The sequence below is a fragment of the Ustilago hordei genome (assembly GCF_900519145.1).
Source record: "Ustilago hordei strain Uho2 genome assembly, contig: UHO2_contig_04, whole genome shotgun sequence".
Lineage (NCBI taxonomy): Eukaryota > Fungi > Basidiomycota > Ustilaginomycetes > Ustilaginales > Ustilaginaceae > Ustilago > Ustilago hordei.
Genome location: NW_024545261.1, coordinates 797631 through 815870, shown reverse-complemented (window position 1 = coordinate 815870; position 18240 = coordinate 797631). Strand labels below are relative to the sequence as shown.

The 18240-nt window shown below is 52.4% G+C and overlaps 9 protein-coding genes across 9 annotated transcripts; 7 read left to right on the top strand and 2 right to left on the bottom strand.

The window, feature by feature from the left end:
* Nucleotides 1-227: 227 nt before the first annotated feature.
* UHO2_02613 (putative ribonuclease T1) lies at nt 228-709 on the bottom strand (the record flags this gene model as incomplete). Its single annotated transcript, XM_041555401.1, has 2 exons — nt 228-278; nt 374-709. 2 exons carry the CDS (start codon nt 707-709, stop codon nt 228-230), a joined length of 387 nt encoding a protein of 128 aa, XP_041411335.1.
* A 1868-nt stretch (nt 710-2577) lies between these two features.
* On the top strand, nt 2578-3777 carry UHO2_02612 (putative protein disulfide-isomerase precursor; the record flags this gene model as incomplete). The annotated part of the gene is made up of 1 exon (XM_041555400.1): nt 2578-3777. The coding sequence occupies one exon, from the start codon at nt 2578-2580 to the stop codon at nt 3775-3777; it is 1200 nt and encodes a 399-aa protein (XP_041411334.1).
* Nucleotides 3778-4215: 438 nt separating this feature from the next.
* On the top strand, nt 4216-6465 carry UHO2_02611 (uncharacterized protein; the record flags this gene model as incomplete). The annotated part of the gene is made up of 1 exon (XM_041555399.1): nt 4216-6465. The coding sequence occupies one exon, from the start codon at nt 4216-4218 to the stop codon at nt 6463-6465; it is 2250 nt and encodes a 749-aa protein (XP_041411333.1).
* Nucleotides 6466-6885: 420 nt separating this feature from the next.
* On the top strand, nt 6886-7137 carry UHO2_02610 (uncharacterized protein; the record flags this gene model as incomplete). Its single annotated transcript, XM_041555398.1, has 1 exon — nt 6886-7137. One exon carries the CDS (start codon nt 6886-6888, stop codon nt 7135-7137), a length of 252 nt encoding a protein of 83 aa, XP_041411332.1.
* A 687-nt stretch (nt 7138-7824) lies between these two features.
* UHO2_02609 (uncharacterized protein) lies at nt 7825-9336 on the top strand (the record flags this gene model as incomplete). The annotated part of the gene is made up of 1 exon (XM_041555397.1): nt 7825-9336. One exon carries the CDS (start codon nt 7825-7827, stop codon nt 9334-9336), a length of 1512 nt encoding a protein of 503 aa, XP_041411331.1.
* Nucleotides 9337-10457: 1121 nt separating this feature from the next.
* UHO2_02608 (uncharacterized protein) lies at nt 10458-11522 on the top strand (the record flags this gene model as incomplete). The annotated part of the gene is made up of 1 exon (XM_041555396.1): nt 10458-11522. One exon carries the CDS (start codon nt 10458-10460, stop codon nt 11520-11522), a length of 1065 nt encoding a protein of 354 aa, XP_041411330.1.
* A 227-nt stretch (nt 11523-11749) lies between these two features.
* UHO2_02607 (uncharacterized protein) lies at nt 11750-13912 on the bottom strand (the record flags this gene model as incomplete). The annotated part of the gene is made up of 1 exon (XM_041555395.1): nt 11750-13912. One exon carries the CDS (start codon nt 13910-13912, stop codon nt 11750-11752), a length of 2163 nt encoding a protein of 720 aa, XP_041411329.1.
* A 1159-nt stretch (nt 13913-15071) lies between these two features.
* On the top strand, nt 15072-16403 carry UHO2_02606 (uncharacterized protein; the record flags this gene model as incomplete). The annotated part of the gene is made up of 1 exon (XM_041555394.1): nt 15072-16403. One exon carries the CDS (start codon nt 15072-15074, stop codon nt 16401-16403), a length of 1332 nt encoding a protein of 443 aa, XP_041411328.1.
* Nucleotides 16404-16975: 572 nt separating this feature from the next.
* Nucleotides 16976-17812, top strand: UHO2_02605 (uncharacterized protein; the record flags this gene model as incomplete). The annotated part of the gene is made up of 1 exon (XM_041555393.1): nt 16976-17812. One exon carries the CDS (start codon nt 16976-16978, stop codon nt 17810-17812), a length of 837 nt encoding a protein of 278 aa, XP_041411327.1.
* Nucleotides 17813-18240: the final 428 nt, after the last annotated feature.

Sequence of the window (18240 nt, the reverse complement as noted above, 5' to 3'; positions counted from 1 at the left end):
ACGAATTGGAAGGTCGAGGCGTTGATAGCCGGCAACCAATTCGGCCAATTAAGCTTCCTCCCAACTTTAGGGTCCGACTGCTAAGTTACACCATCTTGACTCAACTTCACACGACACTCTCATATTTTGCTCACTTCACTCTCGGTATGAAACAGTAACTAGAAAGAGTCCATTAGGACGTGACAAGGACTGGTAACAAAAGATGCTTTTGGGCCGAAACCTAACGCTTAGTAGTAGCACTGAACAAAGTTGTTGCCCGAAGCGCCAGTGTGGGTGATCTGTCATTCACAAACATCGCGCAAAGTCAATCTGGTCAGAAATCGGTTACGTACCCAAAACGACACGTAATATCGGGGAGGAGAGCGAGACTTACAGCACCGCAGAAAGTACCATCGTTAGCATCGTACACAACCCGGTCAGCACCAGGCGAGCCGCCAGTGTAACCCGAAGAAGAGCTCTTCAAAGGGTACTCCTTGTAAGGGCCGTTGCAGTAGTCGGAAAAGTCGAAACCTTCGTAGTTGTTGTAAGTGTGAGGGTAACCGGAGCTGTCGTAGTTGCCAGACTCGGCGTTGTTGATAGCACGGTTGACCTGACTGGAAGAGTAGGAGACGCTACCGCAACGAACGGAGACGCCGCTCTGACGAGGCTCAAGGATGGGGGCGGCGAGAGCGGCGGGGATGATGGCGAGGAGGGCGAGCGAGAACTTCATCTTGGTCGAAGGGGAAGTTGGGGTTACAAAAGGAGGGAGAGAGAAGGAGAGAGAGGACGCTGGGAGCTAGGGACTAATATAGAGCGGAGTGGAGAGAGGGGCTGTACGATGGGGATACGATGGTCAAGACGCGCTCTCGATGGATGCTTATGTATCTTTAGCGATTCACAACACTGGCTATGGCTAGCCAACAACAGAAGCACGACAAAATCAGCTATCCATGAGAACCTCCTCGGGTCCAGCAACGAGTCTAGCAGGAACACATCGATTCATGGCTTGGATACGCGACAAGCTGACACAAGACACTTCCTGGCTATACAATGCAGCCCGGCCAGGTCGTGCCTCGTTCTACCACTAGGCTTGTCCAGATGCAAGGGGATCGTTGATGGAAGAACGACATCCGAGAAGAAGTCACGATGTCAAGTACTTCTTCCCCCGCGACTTCCTTCTTGGGCGCTCTCGGTTGTCCATCGTTATCACACGTTCGCTTGTTCATGCACGACACACCTTTGTTCGCGTTACCTTGTCCCGACAAGCTTGCGATCTTCTCGATAATCATCCACAGGTCCCGCTCTAACATGACTACATCGATAACCCCTCATCCTGCACACAATGCCACGCACCTGGCTGCTTGCCCGATATGTCCTGGGATTCACTTCTGGAGCCGTGCCAGGGGGATATGCGAATGTTCAGCGGCAGTTGCGGTTGTCGATGTGAGAGGAACGGCACGTTTCATTCGTTGCAGGGTCCGTTGGTAAAAATGGCGCTAAGCGAAGGAGCGATGGAGGATGGGCGCTAAAAGTGGTAAACTTTCAGGTCCGCCAATAAAGGTGCTTGGCAGCCGACGGTATCATGGCATTCACCAACTCGGACAACGCCGACCAATCATCTGCTCTCATTTGCACCCCATCCTTGCATCAGTGCGACCGCTACCAGATAGTGCTGGCAGCAAGAAAACGGAAGACAGAGTTGTGATGGATGAGTTACCCACGTTTTAGGCTCGATTGTCCCTGAGCGGCGTCTTTGAGGAGCAAAGCGAGGACGGATTGAGTCTACTTTTCGAGGGAGAGCAACACCAATCAATGCCAAAGCTTCAGCAATGGGTTCGGCGACACCTTTTGCGCCAACAGAGTGGAAGAAGAAAGGATGTTGATCGCAAGCTGGACAACCTTTTGGATCGTGCTTGAGTTTGACCCGTCAACGTTCCTGCCAGGATAGTTGCGGAGAGTGAACTCTGCTTCGAAATGCAAAGCGTTGTTTTGCCGTCAGGGCCTACGAGCAACGAGCTCAAGATATCTGGACTAAATGTTCAAATTGGCCATCGTCGTTGGCAAGACTTCTGATCGCGGAGGCAATCACGTTCCATCAAGTCATGCACGAAGCTGCAACGGACCTGAAGTTAGCTTCCGAGGTCAGGTCAGGACCATGTTCACCGGCTTCGTCATATGGGAACCACTTTCCGGCACGCAAGATTCTTGTACTGCTTTTATAAATGGTGCGACAATGTCAAAGGATCATGAACAGCTGCTTTGACCGCGAAGAGGCAACTGTCAAGAGCTATGATGGTTGCAGTAGGTGGTCAAGATGACACGCTTGAGGACACATCGGGAGAATTTCAGTCAAAATGTTAGAGCGAATATACCCACAGCCCGGGAAGTACTGCGCCAAGGCCACGTCAGATCGTTGCATCGCCACTCTGAAATTGTCCGATGCGAAGACGACGCTCCGCCCTCGGCAAAGGCAAACGGCCAAGCAAGTTCAAGGGCTTCGACGTCGACAGGGCGCCACTCTCGCACCTTCCTACCATCATTATCATTCGTGTGCGACTTCATTGGCGACACGACTTCCCCTCCTCAACGAACAACAAGATGAGGCTTTTCTATCTCTCTCTGGCCTTGCTGGTCCTGGCCGCCACTGCTTTCGCTAGCAATGTGCTCGATCTCACCAACACCAATGACTTCAACAAATACATTGGCAAGTCGCAAGGCGTTCTCGTTAAGTACTACGCACCATGGTGTGGACACTGCAAGAGTCTCGCACCCATCTACGAAAAGGTCGCCGATGCATTCGTCGAGCAGAAGGACACCGTCTTGATTGCCAAGGTCAACGCCGACAAAAACAAGGAGCTCGGCCAGAAGGCTGGCGTTCGAGGTTTCCCCACCCTCAAGTGGTACCCTGCTGGATCGATCGAAGCCGAAGAGTTCAACTCGGGCCGTGACCTCGACAGCATCGCCAAGCTCGTCACCGAGAAGAGCGGCAAGAAGAGCACGATCAAACCTCCCCCTCCTCCCGCCGCCGAGCAGCTCACCAGCCGCAACTTTGACCAGATCGTCATGAACAAGGACAAAGACGTTCTCGTTGAGTTCTACGCTCCTTGGTGCGGTCACTGCAAGAACCTCAACCCTATCTACCAGCAGGTTGCTCAGGACTTCTCCGGTGACGACGACTGCGTTGTTGCTCAAATGGACGCCGATGACGATGCCAACAAGCCCTTCGCTCAGCGATACGGTGTCTCCTCGTATCCTACACTCATGTTCTTCCCTAAGGGCGATAAGAGCAACCCTCAGCCCTACAACGGTGGTCGTGGCGAAGAGGACTTCATCAAGTTCCTCAACGAAAAGTGCCAGACTTGGCGAGTTAAGGGCGGTATGCTCTCTGAACTTGCTGGCCGCATGCCCACCCTGGACGGCTTTGCTGCTCGCTGGTACACCTCTGCCGCTGACGCAAAGAACACCATCTACGAAGAGTTCATCGAGTACGTCAACACCATGAAGGCCAGCCCAAAGAGCGATAAGAAGAAGAACGAGGTGGCCGAGTACTACATGCGCGTACTTGACAAGGCTAACCAGAGCGCAGGTTACATTGAGAAGGAGACCAAGCGTTTGACTACCATCCTCAGGAAGCATGCTGAAGGTACGAGCCAGCTTGCTGGTAAGAAGGTGGATGAGCTTACAAAGAAGAAGAACGTGTTGTTGGCTTTTGTCAACGAGCGTATTGCTGCTCAGGCTGACAAGCAGAAGAAGGAGTTTGAAAAGAAGGAGGCTGAGAAGCACAAGCAGGAGCTTTGAAGCAGCAGAGTCAGCTCAAAAGCATGTAACTTTCTCGAGCGAAATTCTGTGCCTGAACAACAGGAGAGACAGCCCAAGTGACATGTTGTAACGATTCATTGCAATCTCAAAATGGAAATCCAATCTTCTCCCTATCCATCCCATCTACTCTTGAACTTCATTGAGAGCGACGGTCTGCGCACACATTCCATCATTCCAAGGTTGAGCCAAGACGGGTTTGCAAACAGCGATGTTGACAACGGCCTGCATGATGATATCGAACGCATATTTTGCCTTCACTCGAGAGCCCAGAATTTCTCGACCTCGATTTTTGTGGTTCGTCCGCATACGGAGGACGCAATTGACTCATGAGGGAGCGATCTGGACCCTGTGATCCCCTTCTCTCTCTCGATGCAACCACCACTCCTTCGGTCAACGGTCGGATTCGTATCGCCGATTATGTCGTACGCAACGGACGTCTACGCTCGACTCGGCTCGGAGCTTGAGCTATACGACTCGCTGCTATCCACCGTTAGTACACCCGTTGAGAAAGACGCCAGCCTTAAGAGCCAAACTGCTGAAACCGACGACGACACAGCCCAAGAAGATGCAGTCGAAGACCGCAAGAAACCCATCCAAGAGATCCTCGCATCGATCCGACCCTCTGATGGTGCCCATACACTGCCGTCTCGCAAGACTCTTCTCAGCCTCCTAGACAAGCTCGACGGCGCCTCTGAGCAGCAAGATAAATCTGCAGTAGCTCATCTGGAAGAGCTTCAGATCGTAGCTCTCTCTCGACTCGTCGTAGCCACGTATGCGGTTGCACTCGACACGCTTCTGCAAGACGCCAGCAAGCTGGAAGACGAGACATGGTACTGGACCGACATCGAAGAGTCGACGAGGATGACACTTTCGTACTTGGTCCAGACACTGCCTGTGCGATTGTACAAGGTCACGAAAGAAGTATTGGAGCTTGCAGCTGGAACAGCCACTCACACTCTCAAGAACACACTAGAAGCCGGCTCAGGAAAGGATCGCAAGACCAGCACTTCCTCAACAGCAAAGAGTCTCGACCGTAACACGGTCCGCGCAGCACTACGCAGCATCCTCGACACGCCCAACCTGGTCACTTCGATGCTCTTCCCATACACGTTCCGTATGGAGCGAAGTATCACACTCGATAGTGTTCGTGCTGAGCACGAGAACCAGCAGAAGAAGGTCGCCACTCTGAGGTCCAAGCTCGATGCAAGCAGCGTCGCTGGCGATCAGCTGTCCATCAGCTCAAAGAAGAGCAAGAAGCAGCGAGCCAAAGCGCTCCGCTCTACAATGCTCACATTGACACCGACGTATCTTGTGCGTCATGAGGCGAAGTGCAAGCGTCGTGGTCTGGTCAACGAGCGTGATCGACTGGCGGAGAAGCTCGGTCGACTGGCACTGCAGCACGAGGCTCTCGCTGAGCAGGCGCAAGAACTTAGTGTCTCCTCGACATCCGGCTCTTCCAACCATGTTGTTCTGAGCCATCTCAACGCCAAGCTGAAAGTGCTCGTTGATAGTTTCACCGAGAGTGATGACGACTCATCCGCCGAGAAGAAGGCGAGCAGCAAATCTGGTGATGCCAAGATCGACATGGAGGCCAGCATAACCCCGGAATCGACGCTAAGTACCCTAAGATTGCTCCTCAAAGAAGGTTTTGACAAGCAACAAGAACGAACAGTCATCGTACTCTCACCTGAGATCTTCGGCCAGCCATCCGGTCTAGTCCAGCGCTGGCCCAGGCTCGTGTTTTACCCTGTCGGATTCTTGCTACTTGGTCGTTACTTGTCGAACAACTGGAACGGCATCGAATCGAAGCTAAAAGAGACGCAAGAGACCGTACGAAGTTTCTTGATCGGCTGGGTATGGGAGCCATGCATGCAGCTACTTGACACCGTCCGACACGGAAACGAAGGAAGCGTTATCATGTCTCGTGAATCGTTAGCGTCTGATTTGCAGTCGTTGGAGAGGATGGTGACCGACTTCACCGCCGACAAGTACGGTACTTCTGGTGCTGAGCTCCAAGCTGTTGCTGCGCGAGTAAGAGAGGGCGATCTGACGCAGGTGCTCAAGGTATACGAGAGAGAAATGAAGAGCCCTGTCAAATCGATGGTAAGTGGCTCACTCATCCGATCCCTGCTCATCCAGATTCAAAAGGCGAAAGTGGACCTCGAAGTAGCAATGTCAGGCATCGACAAATTGCTCAAGAGTCAACAGCTCCTTTTCGGTGCAGTTGGTATCGCCCCCGCACTAGGCATCTTGTATGTCGGCCAGAATTACGTTCGCGGAAAATTGTTCAACCTCAGTTCGCAACGGTCGAGATCTTCAGGGCAAGGATACCAGATGCGAGCGTGGGAAGCTATGCGTCGTGTTGATCGATTGCTTTCTTCGCCTTCCACCGCTGCTGGTGGTAAGAAAGGGGACGGGTCGGCGGAGCGGGAGCAAAAAGGCCGAGATGATCTGACACAGGGATTGCTGTTGCTGGATCTGTCAACGCTACGTTCCGCTTCCGGTCCGTTGCTAATGTCATTGTCCCACAACAAGAAGGCTGCTGCGAGGAGATTGCAGAGGCAGTTCTTGCAGGATATTCGGGATTTAGAATCGGGCGTACACAGTGCGGTGGAACGCATGTGGCGAAGCTGGGGGTCGTCGGTGCTTAAGTTGCCGTCGTCGTAGATTGCCACCTTCACGAAGACAATGCCTGCCATAAAATGTCGGTCGGCGAGAACAGCGAAATCATACCGACGCCATGGATCCCTCAAGAATACCATTGATCCCTGATCCAGCCACCTTGAGCTGCGTGATGTCGTAGCTGTGCACTTTGGATGGCACCTTCAACACTGTGTCCCGACAACAACCAAATGCCGCAACTTGCCCGGCGAATTTGCGATGAACGAGACGGGAGTTGTTATCGTAAATAAGATGCCGCCTTTTCTTGTGGCAGAGCACCAACTCGAGCGTCGGCACTCGGCCTTTGAAGCACTGTAGGCCTGCACCAGATCCCATCAACTTCTTCTGACTTGTAGAACGAAGTGTGCTCCCTTGTCGTGGGTATAAATGCGATGTAATAAGTCAGTCGGCTTCGCAATCCCACCGATGCGAAAAACTCGACAACGTGTGGGAGTTCAATTGCCGCCGATTGAGCCGAGCCTGCCGTCAAGCAACGCCACTGTGCTATCTGTGACAGCTGCGAGTGCTGAGATGTCTTTGGAGTCGCAGCACAGAGACCATGGGACTATGGAGCGGGATCTCAAGGTTCTCACTTACACGCTGCACCCCAGGGTCCGGGCACAGGGATCAGGATCGGCCGGGCATTATGAAAGGCCAAGAAAGAACGTGGCTCGGTGAATTTCGCGGTCCTTTCTCTCTGCAGCATAGATAGCGTAGGATAGCTTTCGGGGCCACGCAGCAGATAGCGATACAAAGATTGTTTTTTTACAGGCCAAGAAAATCTCGAAGAGAAAAGAAAGTCCAGACTCGGCTATTTTAACCCGAGTGTTCCTGTACCTCCTATCCTTACAACCATCACCCCCTCAAGCACATCCGCAACGACACCCATATATCGAGGACCCTCCGCTTGCAAATCATCGTGCCGGTCGACGTTCATTCTGCTGCTGCAACCCCATTTAGCTTCCCATCCACACCAACATCACGATTCATACTTGCAGCCGCAACAACATTGCAGCTCCAATTAGTATCCCGTAGAAAACAATAGACGGCATCCGCCCCCCAGTTCGGTCACAGTAACACCGGCCGTTCAGGCTGCAGCCTCAGTGGTCACCTCAGCTTGCATCCCCACGCATCATCTTCTTCGAAGTCCAGCAAAGCGCAACGGTTGATAGCACCAAGTTGCTGATCTGCTCTTTGGCATCCTAGACACCGGTCGGCAGAGTCCTTGCTGTGTCATTCCCGCTCAAGAGCACGTTGGCCAGTTGATCCAACAGCATAAAAGCAGCCCTTCCGAGCGATTGCATGAAGGATCCTCATCAACAACCCATAGATTTTCCTCCCGCTCTAAGGAACTCCATTGCAAACATGTCTCCCACAGCCCAGGTCATCAACGCCAACCCCAGCCCTTACCAGGGTGACAAGGTTGGCGACCTCATTTCCGCCTCCGAAACCACTCCCAAAGCTAGCCGTATCGATCTCGCCCGCTTCCTCAGTCAGTCCGCTCGCAACCGCCCCGCATCCGTCATTCGTTCCCTCTTCCCTGCCGAGATGATCCCCGGCATGCTCTCTCTGCTTGCTGGCAAGCCCAACCCCGATACCTTCCCTTTCGAATCTCTCAGCCTCAACCTCAAGCCTGAAGCTGAAGCAGGTCCCATTTCGCTCACCATTCAAGGCGAGGACCTCAACGTTGCGCTTCAGTACGGTGCCACTGCCGGCATTCCCAAACTCGTTCAGTGGATTACACAGCTTCAGACTCACATGCACAAGAGGGACGTGGTCACACCTGGGTCCAAGCTCGACGGTGTTGCCGGTAGGACTCCTTGGCGTGTGACTACGGGTAATGGATCTCAGGATTTGTTGCACAAGACGTTTGATGCGTTGCTCAACCCGGGTGATGTGATTCTGGTCGAGTCTCCTGTTTACACTGGTATCTTGCCTTCGTTGGTCATGCTCAAGGTAAAGATTGTACCAGTGGAGAGCGATGATGAGGGTCTGATGGCAACGCGACTTGCTGAGATGATGGAGAAATGGGAGACGGATCCGGTTACTGCAGGTCTTGCCCGTCCTAAGTGTCTATACACCACTCCTACGGGTGCCAACCCTGCAGGAACTACTGCTTCGGACGACCGTAAGCGACAGATCCTCGCTCTCGCCCGCCAACACGACTTCCTGCTTCTCGAAGATGACCCTTACTACTACCTTCACTTCGAAGGTCTGGACCAAGACGCTGTCACTCGAGCCCGTCCCAAGTCCTACTGGGCGCTCGAGGAAGAACACCGTGAGCGATGGGGCACGGGTCGAGTCCTCCGTTTCGAATCCTTCTCCAAGATCCTCTGTGCCGGTATTCGCATCGGCTTCGCCACTGGCCCCAACGAGATCCTTGACGCCGTCGATGCCAACACTGCCAACTCCAACCTTCAACCCTCTGGTGTTGCTGGCGTCGTCGCATACACTCTACTCAACTACTGGGGCATCCCAGGCTTCCTACGTAACGTAGACAATGTGGCGAGATACTACGTCAAGCGTCGTGACAACTTCGAGGCCAAAGCTAGGAAGGTGCTTGGTGAAGCGGGGGTTGCCAGGTGGGTGACACCTGTAGCAGGGATGTTCTTGTGGTTGAAGCTCAACTTGCCTCCTGCGGGAGAGGATACGCCGGAAGGAGATAGTTTTGCGTTGATCTCGGATAAGGCCAAGGCGAAGGGTGTTTTGGCGGTGCCCGGTGTTGCGTTCATTCCGGATGGTAGTAAGACTTGTTATGTTAGGACGAGTTTCAGTTTGATTGCTGAGAAGGATGTTGAGGAGGCGTTCAAGAGGTTGAGAGATGTCGTGCTGGAGGCTTGGAAGGAGGCTGGAAAGGAGATGCCTGTTTTGAAGTAGAACGGTACTTCGATGTCCCCACTCTACAATCTGTTGAGTCTGTTTTGCAGTTCATCAAAACCATATAAGCTTCTGTCAATGTGAAATAGAGCTTAGCTTAATCACAACCTTACTTGAAGGCCGATTAGGCCGGTCACACGAGGCGTCCATCTCGCATCGGGCCCACCAAACCCTTGGTCCCTGAGAGGCCGCCCGATGCAGGGTCTTGTCCCTTGACCCTCGCACAACCCACTCGTACGTACTGTACATACAGTCTGCCATCCGAACGGCACCGTGGCTTGCAAATCGCTTGATCAACCCGGATCGCGGATCATCATCACACGAGGGTTCGCTTGCCAAATATAGTCAATCGACCATGCGGCCAAGGCGAAGCAAGCAAGCTTTGTAGATACCTGGATGAAAATTGGAAATCTAAGACTGTTTTTCAGTGCGGGAGATCTGAGTTTACATCGGCATTTGACGTCACTTTCGATGTTCGTGAAGCGGAGAGAATCTGTGTGCGTCACTTTTTCAGTTAGCGGCGAACGCTTGCCATGCTGCTGCCCTGAAACCAAGTCAGCCTTGTTCTTCGTCGTTTGTTTGAGAGAGGAATCCGGCGTCTATCGATCGACTTGATCCCGCTCCGACTCCCGATCGTTAATGCAGTGCTGTGGGATGCGAAACCAAGGTTTTTGGCTGCTGCTAAGGGGTTCGGCCCTTACTGCCCAAGGCCAAGGATTTTGTGCCTGTCACAATGCTGACCCTCGTCATTGAGCATCGCTGTTTGTTCCTCTCGTGACGATGCGCGAGTAGGCTAAGCTGTGTTCTTCTCGCAGCTGTCACGCTTTGACGTGAACATCAGCAGTATTCTGATGCTGCTACTGGAAAGTTGTATAAGAAGAATCGACGTTGCTGCGTTGCCAACCTTCTTGATCCCCACCTAACACCAACTTTCCTGCCTCTCCGTCCTCGTCAAGGTCGAGTCGGATCCCGACCCCTCGTCTCACCCCTTCTCGTCTCCCTACCGTCGGCACTCGAGTACCATCGAAGCGCAACTCCATCACCCCACCACCCCATCACCCACCTAGCACCTAGCACCTAGCACCTAGCACCGCCCCAGCTACGAGCTACGATCGTGCAAAATGAAGATCGGCTATCACGGAATCTACTACCTCTTTCCCATTCTCACCTTTGCTTTTTGGACCACTGCCATTGTCGGTCTCCTCGTCATTTGGGCCGTCCGAGACAACTTCCGCCAATACGAAGGCGAAGAAGCATCCATCGTTTTCATCTCCGACGTCGGTGCATTGCACAAGACCTTCTTTATCATCTTCTGCTGTCTCACCGCTACATTCTACATTCTCACATCCCTCGCTGAACGACACCTCCGTCATACACGCAAAATCCCCGGTTCGGTCCGAAAGAAGCAGACGATCCTCGATATCTGCTCCGTCATCTGCGCGACTATCGGCTCCGCTGCGCTCATTCTCTTGAGCGTGTTTGACGCGTTCAACTACAGCAGGGTTCATTGGTCGATGACTTTGATCTTTGTTGTGTTTGTTGCGCTTTCGGTGCTGTTCCAGGTTTTGCAGGTGTTTTCGCTCTCGCACGACCACGACAGATTGGCGACGTTAAAGGTTATTGCCATCACCAAGGCCATCATTCTCCCACTTGCCATTGCGGGTGCTATCGCTTTCATCATCTGCTACGGCATTTGCCGTGGTGATGCTTTACCCGGCGACAACCGATGCGATCGTATCGTTAGTGCAGCAGCGGTCTGCGAATGGGCGATTGCATTCTTGTTGGACATCTTCTTCTTGACTTATCTGGTGGATCTCTGGCCCGTACACAAGCGTGCTCAGAAGGGTCTGAGCGAGGATGGAACGATGGTGGAGAACAAACAGTTGGCAAGGGAACAGGGTGTCGCTCACAACCACCCAATTGCCCCGCATGCTGTTGAGGGTGTCAGAGATTATGATAACACCTACTACCCCAGTGAAGCCGCTCAGCAGTACCACCAGCAAGAGGTTAACGGTTACGGTGTTCAGCCTGCACCTGCGGGTATGACGACTGGTGCAAATGTTAGTCCCAATGCCGCTCCTTCGACTTTGCCCGGTTCGGAGAGGGGTAGTTTATACCAGACACCTATGACTGAGGCTAGACCTTATCCTAACAACGCGACTGGGCACAACACTTCCCAGGCTTAGTTGACCTTCCTTGATCTACTCTCATATAGACGTTTCCTCCCATAATGCACACACTTCGTTCTTTGTCATCACGAAAGGCGAATGTCCACGCTGTATACCTTAGACTTCTCTTTTCGATCCACATCATTGATGATCATCTCATAGTCTTGAAAAGAGTGCACACTTTGACACAAGGCGATTCACAAAAGATTGTGAATGGCTAACCTCTGTGAATGGCAAAATGCCTTCTAAGCGCGCAAATACTTCTTCAGCACCTCTGGAGGCTCAATTCCCAACTCTTCCCTCTGCTTCCCCACCAATGTATCAAACGACCAAATCGGACACACTTCAGCAGCGTACCTGTCACCTTTCCTACTGAAATCTTCTACTACCGGTGCCGGTTTGACCCCACCCTCCACCTCCGCCGCATCTGCCAACCCCGCTGCTGATCCAGGTCTTGACTTCACCTCATCCTCATCTTCCTCATCTTCCTTATCTTCCTCTTCCTCCCCCTCCTCCTCCTCCTCGCCGTCTTCATCGCGATACATCGAGCTGCCGAAGGATGAAGGCGGGGTTTGCACCGGAACGAGTTCTTCAGGATCGCCTTCTTCTGCCCAGTTAACTTTGTTCGGTCCTGGACCTGCTAGGATTGGAATCGCACCACGATGCGTACCTCCGACAGAATCATCTTTGTCATCGTCTTCAGTATTGGGGAGGGGCTCTTCGAGCGTATCTCTCGCCCAACTCATTCCCCAGGTGGAAAAGAGAGTTGAAAAAACCCAGTTGCGCACGTCTCGTGCATGGGTAGACTGGGTCGACTTCTGATCCGGATCTTCAGGTGCCATTCTATTTGTGCAGATCCGCAAAGTCATCACCTCCACTAAGAGCCGGTCAAAGTGTCCCTTGGCGTATGCATCACGGTACTTCCACAAGCCTTTACGGTGCGCTGGACGTGAAGATTCGGGTTTGGAGTCTGCAAAGAACTCCGCACTTGGTGTCGACCGATGGATTGCCGAAGGATCGCTCAGCAGAGAGTATGTAGCGACGGAATCGATGACTGCATCGACTAGCTTTTCCTGTTCGCCCGATGTGACATATGCTTCGCGTGTGCGTTGGGCTACTCCGGCAAGAATTCGTTCGATAACAGATTGAACCATAAATCGAGCCGGATCGTTAAGAGCTAGTGCTGCGAGTGCTTCGTCGAGTTTGGGATACATTATGTCGCCAACGGGAGTGGCGGTAGCCGAGGTCATTGCTGATCCTGCACCGCTGCGGGCTGCGAGTGCGCCCCAGCCAGCAGAAGTTCGACCGAGACCGGTGCGCGAGGCGGAAGGAGTGGCCATTCCAGACCGGAGACCTGGAGTGCGATTGCCAGAGGAGGCCATACGCAGAGTCTCGGTTTTGATGGCGTTGGCGATGAAAGTGATTCGTTGGGGACCGAAGGGGAGTGCAGGGTCGAGGATGCGTTTTTGGATGCTTGCTGTGTAGTCGTTGCCCACCAACGCTGCTAGAAGGGGAAGCATCGAGGTAGTAATACCGAGTGCGGCGGCTACTTTGGCGGAAGAGTAGGAGGTGAAACGAATTGCGGTGAGTGAGCCATCCTCAGGCCCTCGTAGTGGACGATCGAGGACTTGCAGTTGAACCTCTGCAGGTTCTGCGTTGCTCCCTCCCTTTCGACCTTTAGCCTTACCACCCTTGCCCACCTGCGCAAAACCATCGTCTTCGAAAGCACCTGTAGGTACTGCTTCCGCCCCTTGCGACTGCTCCTTTTGCGCTGGCTTCACAAGAAACTCCACCGTATCAATGGGCACATACCCTTTGCACTGTGTCCCCCTCGCACAAAGAATAAAGAAGTCAGAGTCGTTACTCACCGCCCATCCACCCATTCTATCCGCCAGTTCCGCCACCGCACTATCGGCCTCAATCTCCTCTACCACAATCTGCACTTTACACTGCCTCAGTGCCTCCAGTGTACAATCGTAGATAAGTGGCGGGAAGACGCCCATCGACACTTGAAACCCTGGCTTCGACCTCGAAGAAGAGCGCATAAAGGCTGAGTTCCCTCCCGCGCTTTCGTTCATCCGCGCATAGACGGTGGGAAGCTTGAGAGGGAGATAAGGACCATCAAAGACAAAGATCGGTTCCAAGCCGGCTTGACGTAGAGTATTGATAAAGTGTCGGACGTGGAGAGTATAGCCGATGTATTCGCCGCCACGGAGGGATTCGGTGAAGAAGTCTAGGTATGCGCGGAAGATCCATGCCCAGCCGTCGATGATGAATGGGCCTGTTGGGGTAGTGGTTGTTGAGGTGCCGGGAGTGACATTGGAGGCACCTTTGACAGCAATGGTGACTTCTTCAGAGACCGCATGTCGGATTTTCTTGACGAACGAGGTCAAGCCTTTGACTCCCATCGGGATCGAGGTTTCTGTAGCACCACTGCTGATGGTGCAAGACGGTGTTGGTGATGGAGCAAAGAGACGATCGAGAGTTGCGAAGAAAGTTACAGCTGCGAAACCTCCACACAAGAAGTCGTGATGACGAAGAAGAAGCTTTTCTGATTCTGCGAAGCCGTCCAAATGAGTTTGTTAGACCGCATCTATTTCCACGATAATATTGTCGGACGGTCATATCATCTTCCCATGTCTCTGATTTAACCATGTGTCGTACAACAAGACGCTTCTCGGTCAAATCGCCGTCACTCCGTACAACGCACTTGTCGTCAGCTTGAGGTCTTGCAGCACCGGCAGAACCAAGACGTCGCAGATGATGCGAACCGAAGGGATCAAAGAGTCAGAGTGGGGGATCAAAGATGCATATCAAATTCGATTAGAACTGCCGGCTTGGAAACCGTCGGCACGAGCTAAGCTTGCGCGCAGATGGGCCGGTTGTACTTTCGACATGCAAAGCTTTGTCGTACAACCTTTATTTGGACCTCATCGACATACAAGCCAGTGAGTGTTTCCCTGCGAGTGCTTTTGGTCAATAAAAGAGGGTGAAGGAACAGTGGTCGGCCCACAAGTCTGGCGGTGCTGCAACTAATGAAAGCTTTGAGCCGGTGGCATCTCGATAGCTTTGGACGGTTAGCGCGGGGCAAGAGCGAAAAGTGTGAATTTGCTTGGCATTCTAGGTTACCATTTTAGTTACGTTGCCGAGATGAGCGTTGTTTTGATGGTAAAGTGATTCATGTCCTCTCCTTTTCTTGCTCCGCTTTTGGGAGTAGAGAGAGAGAGAGAGAGAGAGAGTGTGTGTGTGTGTGTTTTGTCATTTCAGTGTGCCCCTCGGATAGGAACCGGTTGGTGACAGCCGCGCACCCGAAAAACAAGAGGAGAGCGAGACAGCGTGCGCAGAAAAGGACTCTCCTTGATTTCCGCAAGCTCCCATCAAAGCTGCGCACCTTCCACGCATTTGTTTCGCGTTCAACACCACCAACACCACCTTGCTCCAGCGACACTTGTCCTCTCAACTTGTTTACGTTGCAGTTCTAGGACGCATTCGGAATTCTCCTATCAATTCAATCTGAAGCGACTATCGCATCTACGGACATACTCGAGCAGCCCTTCACTACGACCCATGGCAGAAGCACGTAAAGCAGTCGAAGAGCTCGTCCGGCTCTCTAGCCGCGTCATTCGCATCCTTGGCCAGAACCCCGGCCCGTACACACTCGCAGGAACCAACACCTATCTCATCTCCACCCCTCCCACAGCCTCGACCAAACTCGCATCCCGACCCTCCATCCTAGTTGATACGGGTGAAGGCATTGACGCATACATTCCTCTGCTCGAGCGCGCGCTCAAAGGTGCCGTTGATGGCAGCAGTGCCAAGCCAGAAAAGAGCCAGGATGCTATGGAGGAAGACGAGGATGACCTCACATCATGGATCTCAGATATCGTCTTGACGCACAAACATCACGACCACATTGGAGGACTGCCTTCTATTCTTTCGCTTCTTTCAAAGTTGAGAGCTGAAGCAACGGTGACGCTGCCAGCTCCGAGGATACACAAGTTTGCTGATCCAGAATCGGATCCGGATCTGGTCAAGATGCTGCATGGCCTACCGAAGGGTTCGTTCATTCCATATGATGCAGAGAAGGAAGGGAATCAGTCGCCGCTGTGGCCATTGCAAGATGCGTCGGTGGTCAGTGTTGACGGTGATGCTGGTGCCTCGTCTTCCCTGCAGGTGCTGTATACACCGGGACACACTGCAGATCACATCTGCTTGCTGTTGAAGGAGGAAAAGACTTTGCTCACCGGTGACCACGTCCTTGGCCAAGGAACGACAGTATTCGAAGACCTCACAGCATACATGTCCAGCTTGCGCAAGTGCTCTCGCGCTCTGGAAGAGCTCGGACCTTCCGTAGACGCAACAGTCGCAGGTGAAAACCTCCTCTACCCAGGCCACGGCCCCGTCGTCGATCAAGGCCGCAAAACCCTCAAACAGTACCTCGACCACCGACTCGAGCGAGAAGCACAAATCGTCGAGCTTCTCAAAACTCCACCCTCTTCCTCTGACTCCACCTGCTCTGCTTCAGCCTCAAGCTCTAGCATCAAAGTCGGAGTACAAGAGTACAAGCTGGGCACACCATGGAAAATCAGGCAGATGGTGTTGAAGCTGTATTCGAATTATCCGGAGAACTTGTTCCCAGCAGCAGCTAGAGGTTTGTATCTTCATTTGAGAACTCTGAGCAGTCCAGATGCGGAGAGGGGTCAGCGGTCCAGAGTGAGGTGTTTACAGACTACTTCATTCGCAAGGAGAGGTTCGAAAGAGGCGAGACGGGATGTTGGGAATTGCCCACCGCTGCCGCAGAGCGATCGCGAGTGGGTAGAGGCTATGGAGTTGGATTGGGCTTTTATTGAAGGGCAGCAGAGTGAACAGGCTAACGGGTCGAATCATCAGCATCTTTGACGCTCATCAATCGCAACCTGTTTGCAACACAAGCAAGTGAGCCAACGTTGTTCGACTTCTGACTGTGAGAAAAGTGTGCGCACGAGGCTGTCGATCTTGTCAACATGCGTCGACTGTTGCACCGGCTCATAGTGCTCCCGTGATCTGACGAGGAGAGAATGTTCTTGCTCGTATGGCCTGGTGACAATGGCAAGCAAGCATGTACAACGGCACGCTCCATTGCTTGGCATGCATATCATTCGGCACGGTTTAACTTGGGCAGTTCAGGCTCCTGGAACCAGCGGGTCAATCTATTTTTGCCCTCAATCCTTTTCTTGAAGATGTTAGATTCCCCCCCCCCCCCCCCCCCCCCCCCAAAAACAAAAACAAAAAAAAAAAACAAAAAAAAAAAAAAAAAAAAAAAAACAAAAAAAAAAAAAAAAAAAAAAAAAAAAAGTGCAGCTTGCTGTAAGGGTCCTAGTTTCGGAAATCGGATCAGGTTGCATTCTTGGCTCAGTTTGACCAACACCTTCACCTATCCCTGTTACGACCCGATCAACGCCTTTTGGGAACTTGGGAGGTAGAGAGCAACGATGATCTCACGTTTCGTCCAGCTAGTACTTCTAGCGGGGATGATTCTTCTGATCCCATCCTTTCTCTACCTTTCACATCCAGCTACACCAACCCTAATCGACCCAGCTACAGGGCTAGCCTATTCGTCCGACTCCATCCTCACAGGTCAGACCAACGATCTCGCACAAGTCTCACAAGGTAAAGGCGTCGATCAAGCAGCACATCTCTGGAACGGTTGGAACTGGCAAGATGCCTCTTCGCATGTCAACGACGGTGTTCATAAAGTACAAGACCAAGTCAAAGGGTTCATTGATCATTGGCGACCCATTCCTCCCACCACAATAGCACCTGTCGATTCCAAAGTCAAACCACCATCAAAACCCCCCTCTTCCACCTTCAATCCACCAGCAAAAGACGTCGAGAGGGTCGAAGGAGTCATCATGCCCGAAATGGCCAATGCAACGGCCAAAGCCGCCCTTGGTCGATCCACCTGGCATTTCCTCCACACTATGACTCTACGCTTTCCCGATACACCCACAAAGGAAGAATCAGAAACATTACGAAACTTTTTCCAGAACTTTGCAAAGCTATATCCATGTGGAGAGTGTGCAAGACATTTCCAGCAACTGTTAGGGGAGTTGCCACCACAGGTCGGGTCGAGGAAAGCAGCGAGTTTGTGGTTGTGCGCAGTGCATAATGAAGTGAACAAGAGTCTGGGCAAGGAGGAGTTTCCTTGTGATAAGTTGGACGAAAATTATGATTGTGGTTGTGGAGACGATCCGAAGAATAGGACCAGTACGAGTAGTGCGGTGGCGGCTGCACAGACGACAGGGAAGGAGGTTACGCCTTTTGCATAGTCCGGCCCGCCCCTAGCGAAAGGGGATCTCATGGCGGGGCAGGTCTCCATTCCCATCAAAGCGTCTCACTTGTTCCACCATCTGTCTTCGGACTATTCGCATTCAATGTCACCTTCACTTTGCAACGGACTTTCGTTTTCACACGCGCAACCTTAGTGATCACAGCCAGGACGAAGACATTGAAAGCATGTATTGCTACGCGACCAAATAAGATACCTGAACCAGCAAATATCAAAGCGCGAGGGACGAAGATACATGTAGAATGTCTGGAAAAAAGGGGGGATGAGCTTCTACAGGAAGCACTGTTCCATAGAAAAGAAGGAGAAGACGAATCAAAATGACAATGATGGTGATGAGAAAAGTGAAGAGGAACGGAGGGGCCCGAAACTAGCGGTGACCTTCAATTCCCCCTTTTTCCTCCTTATAAT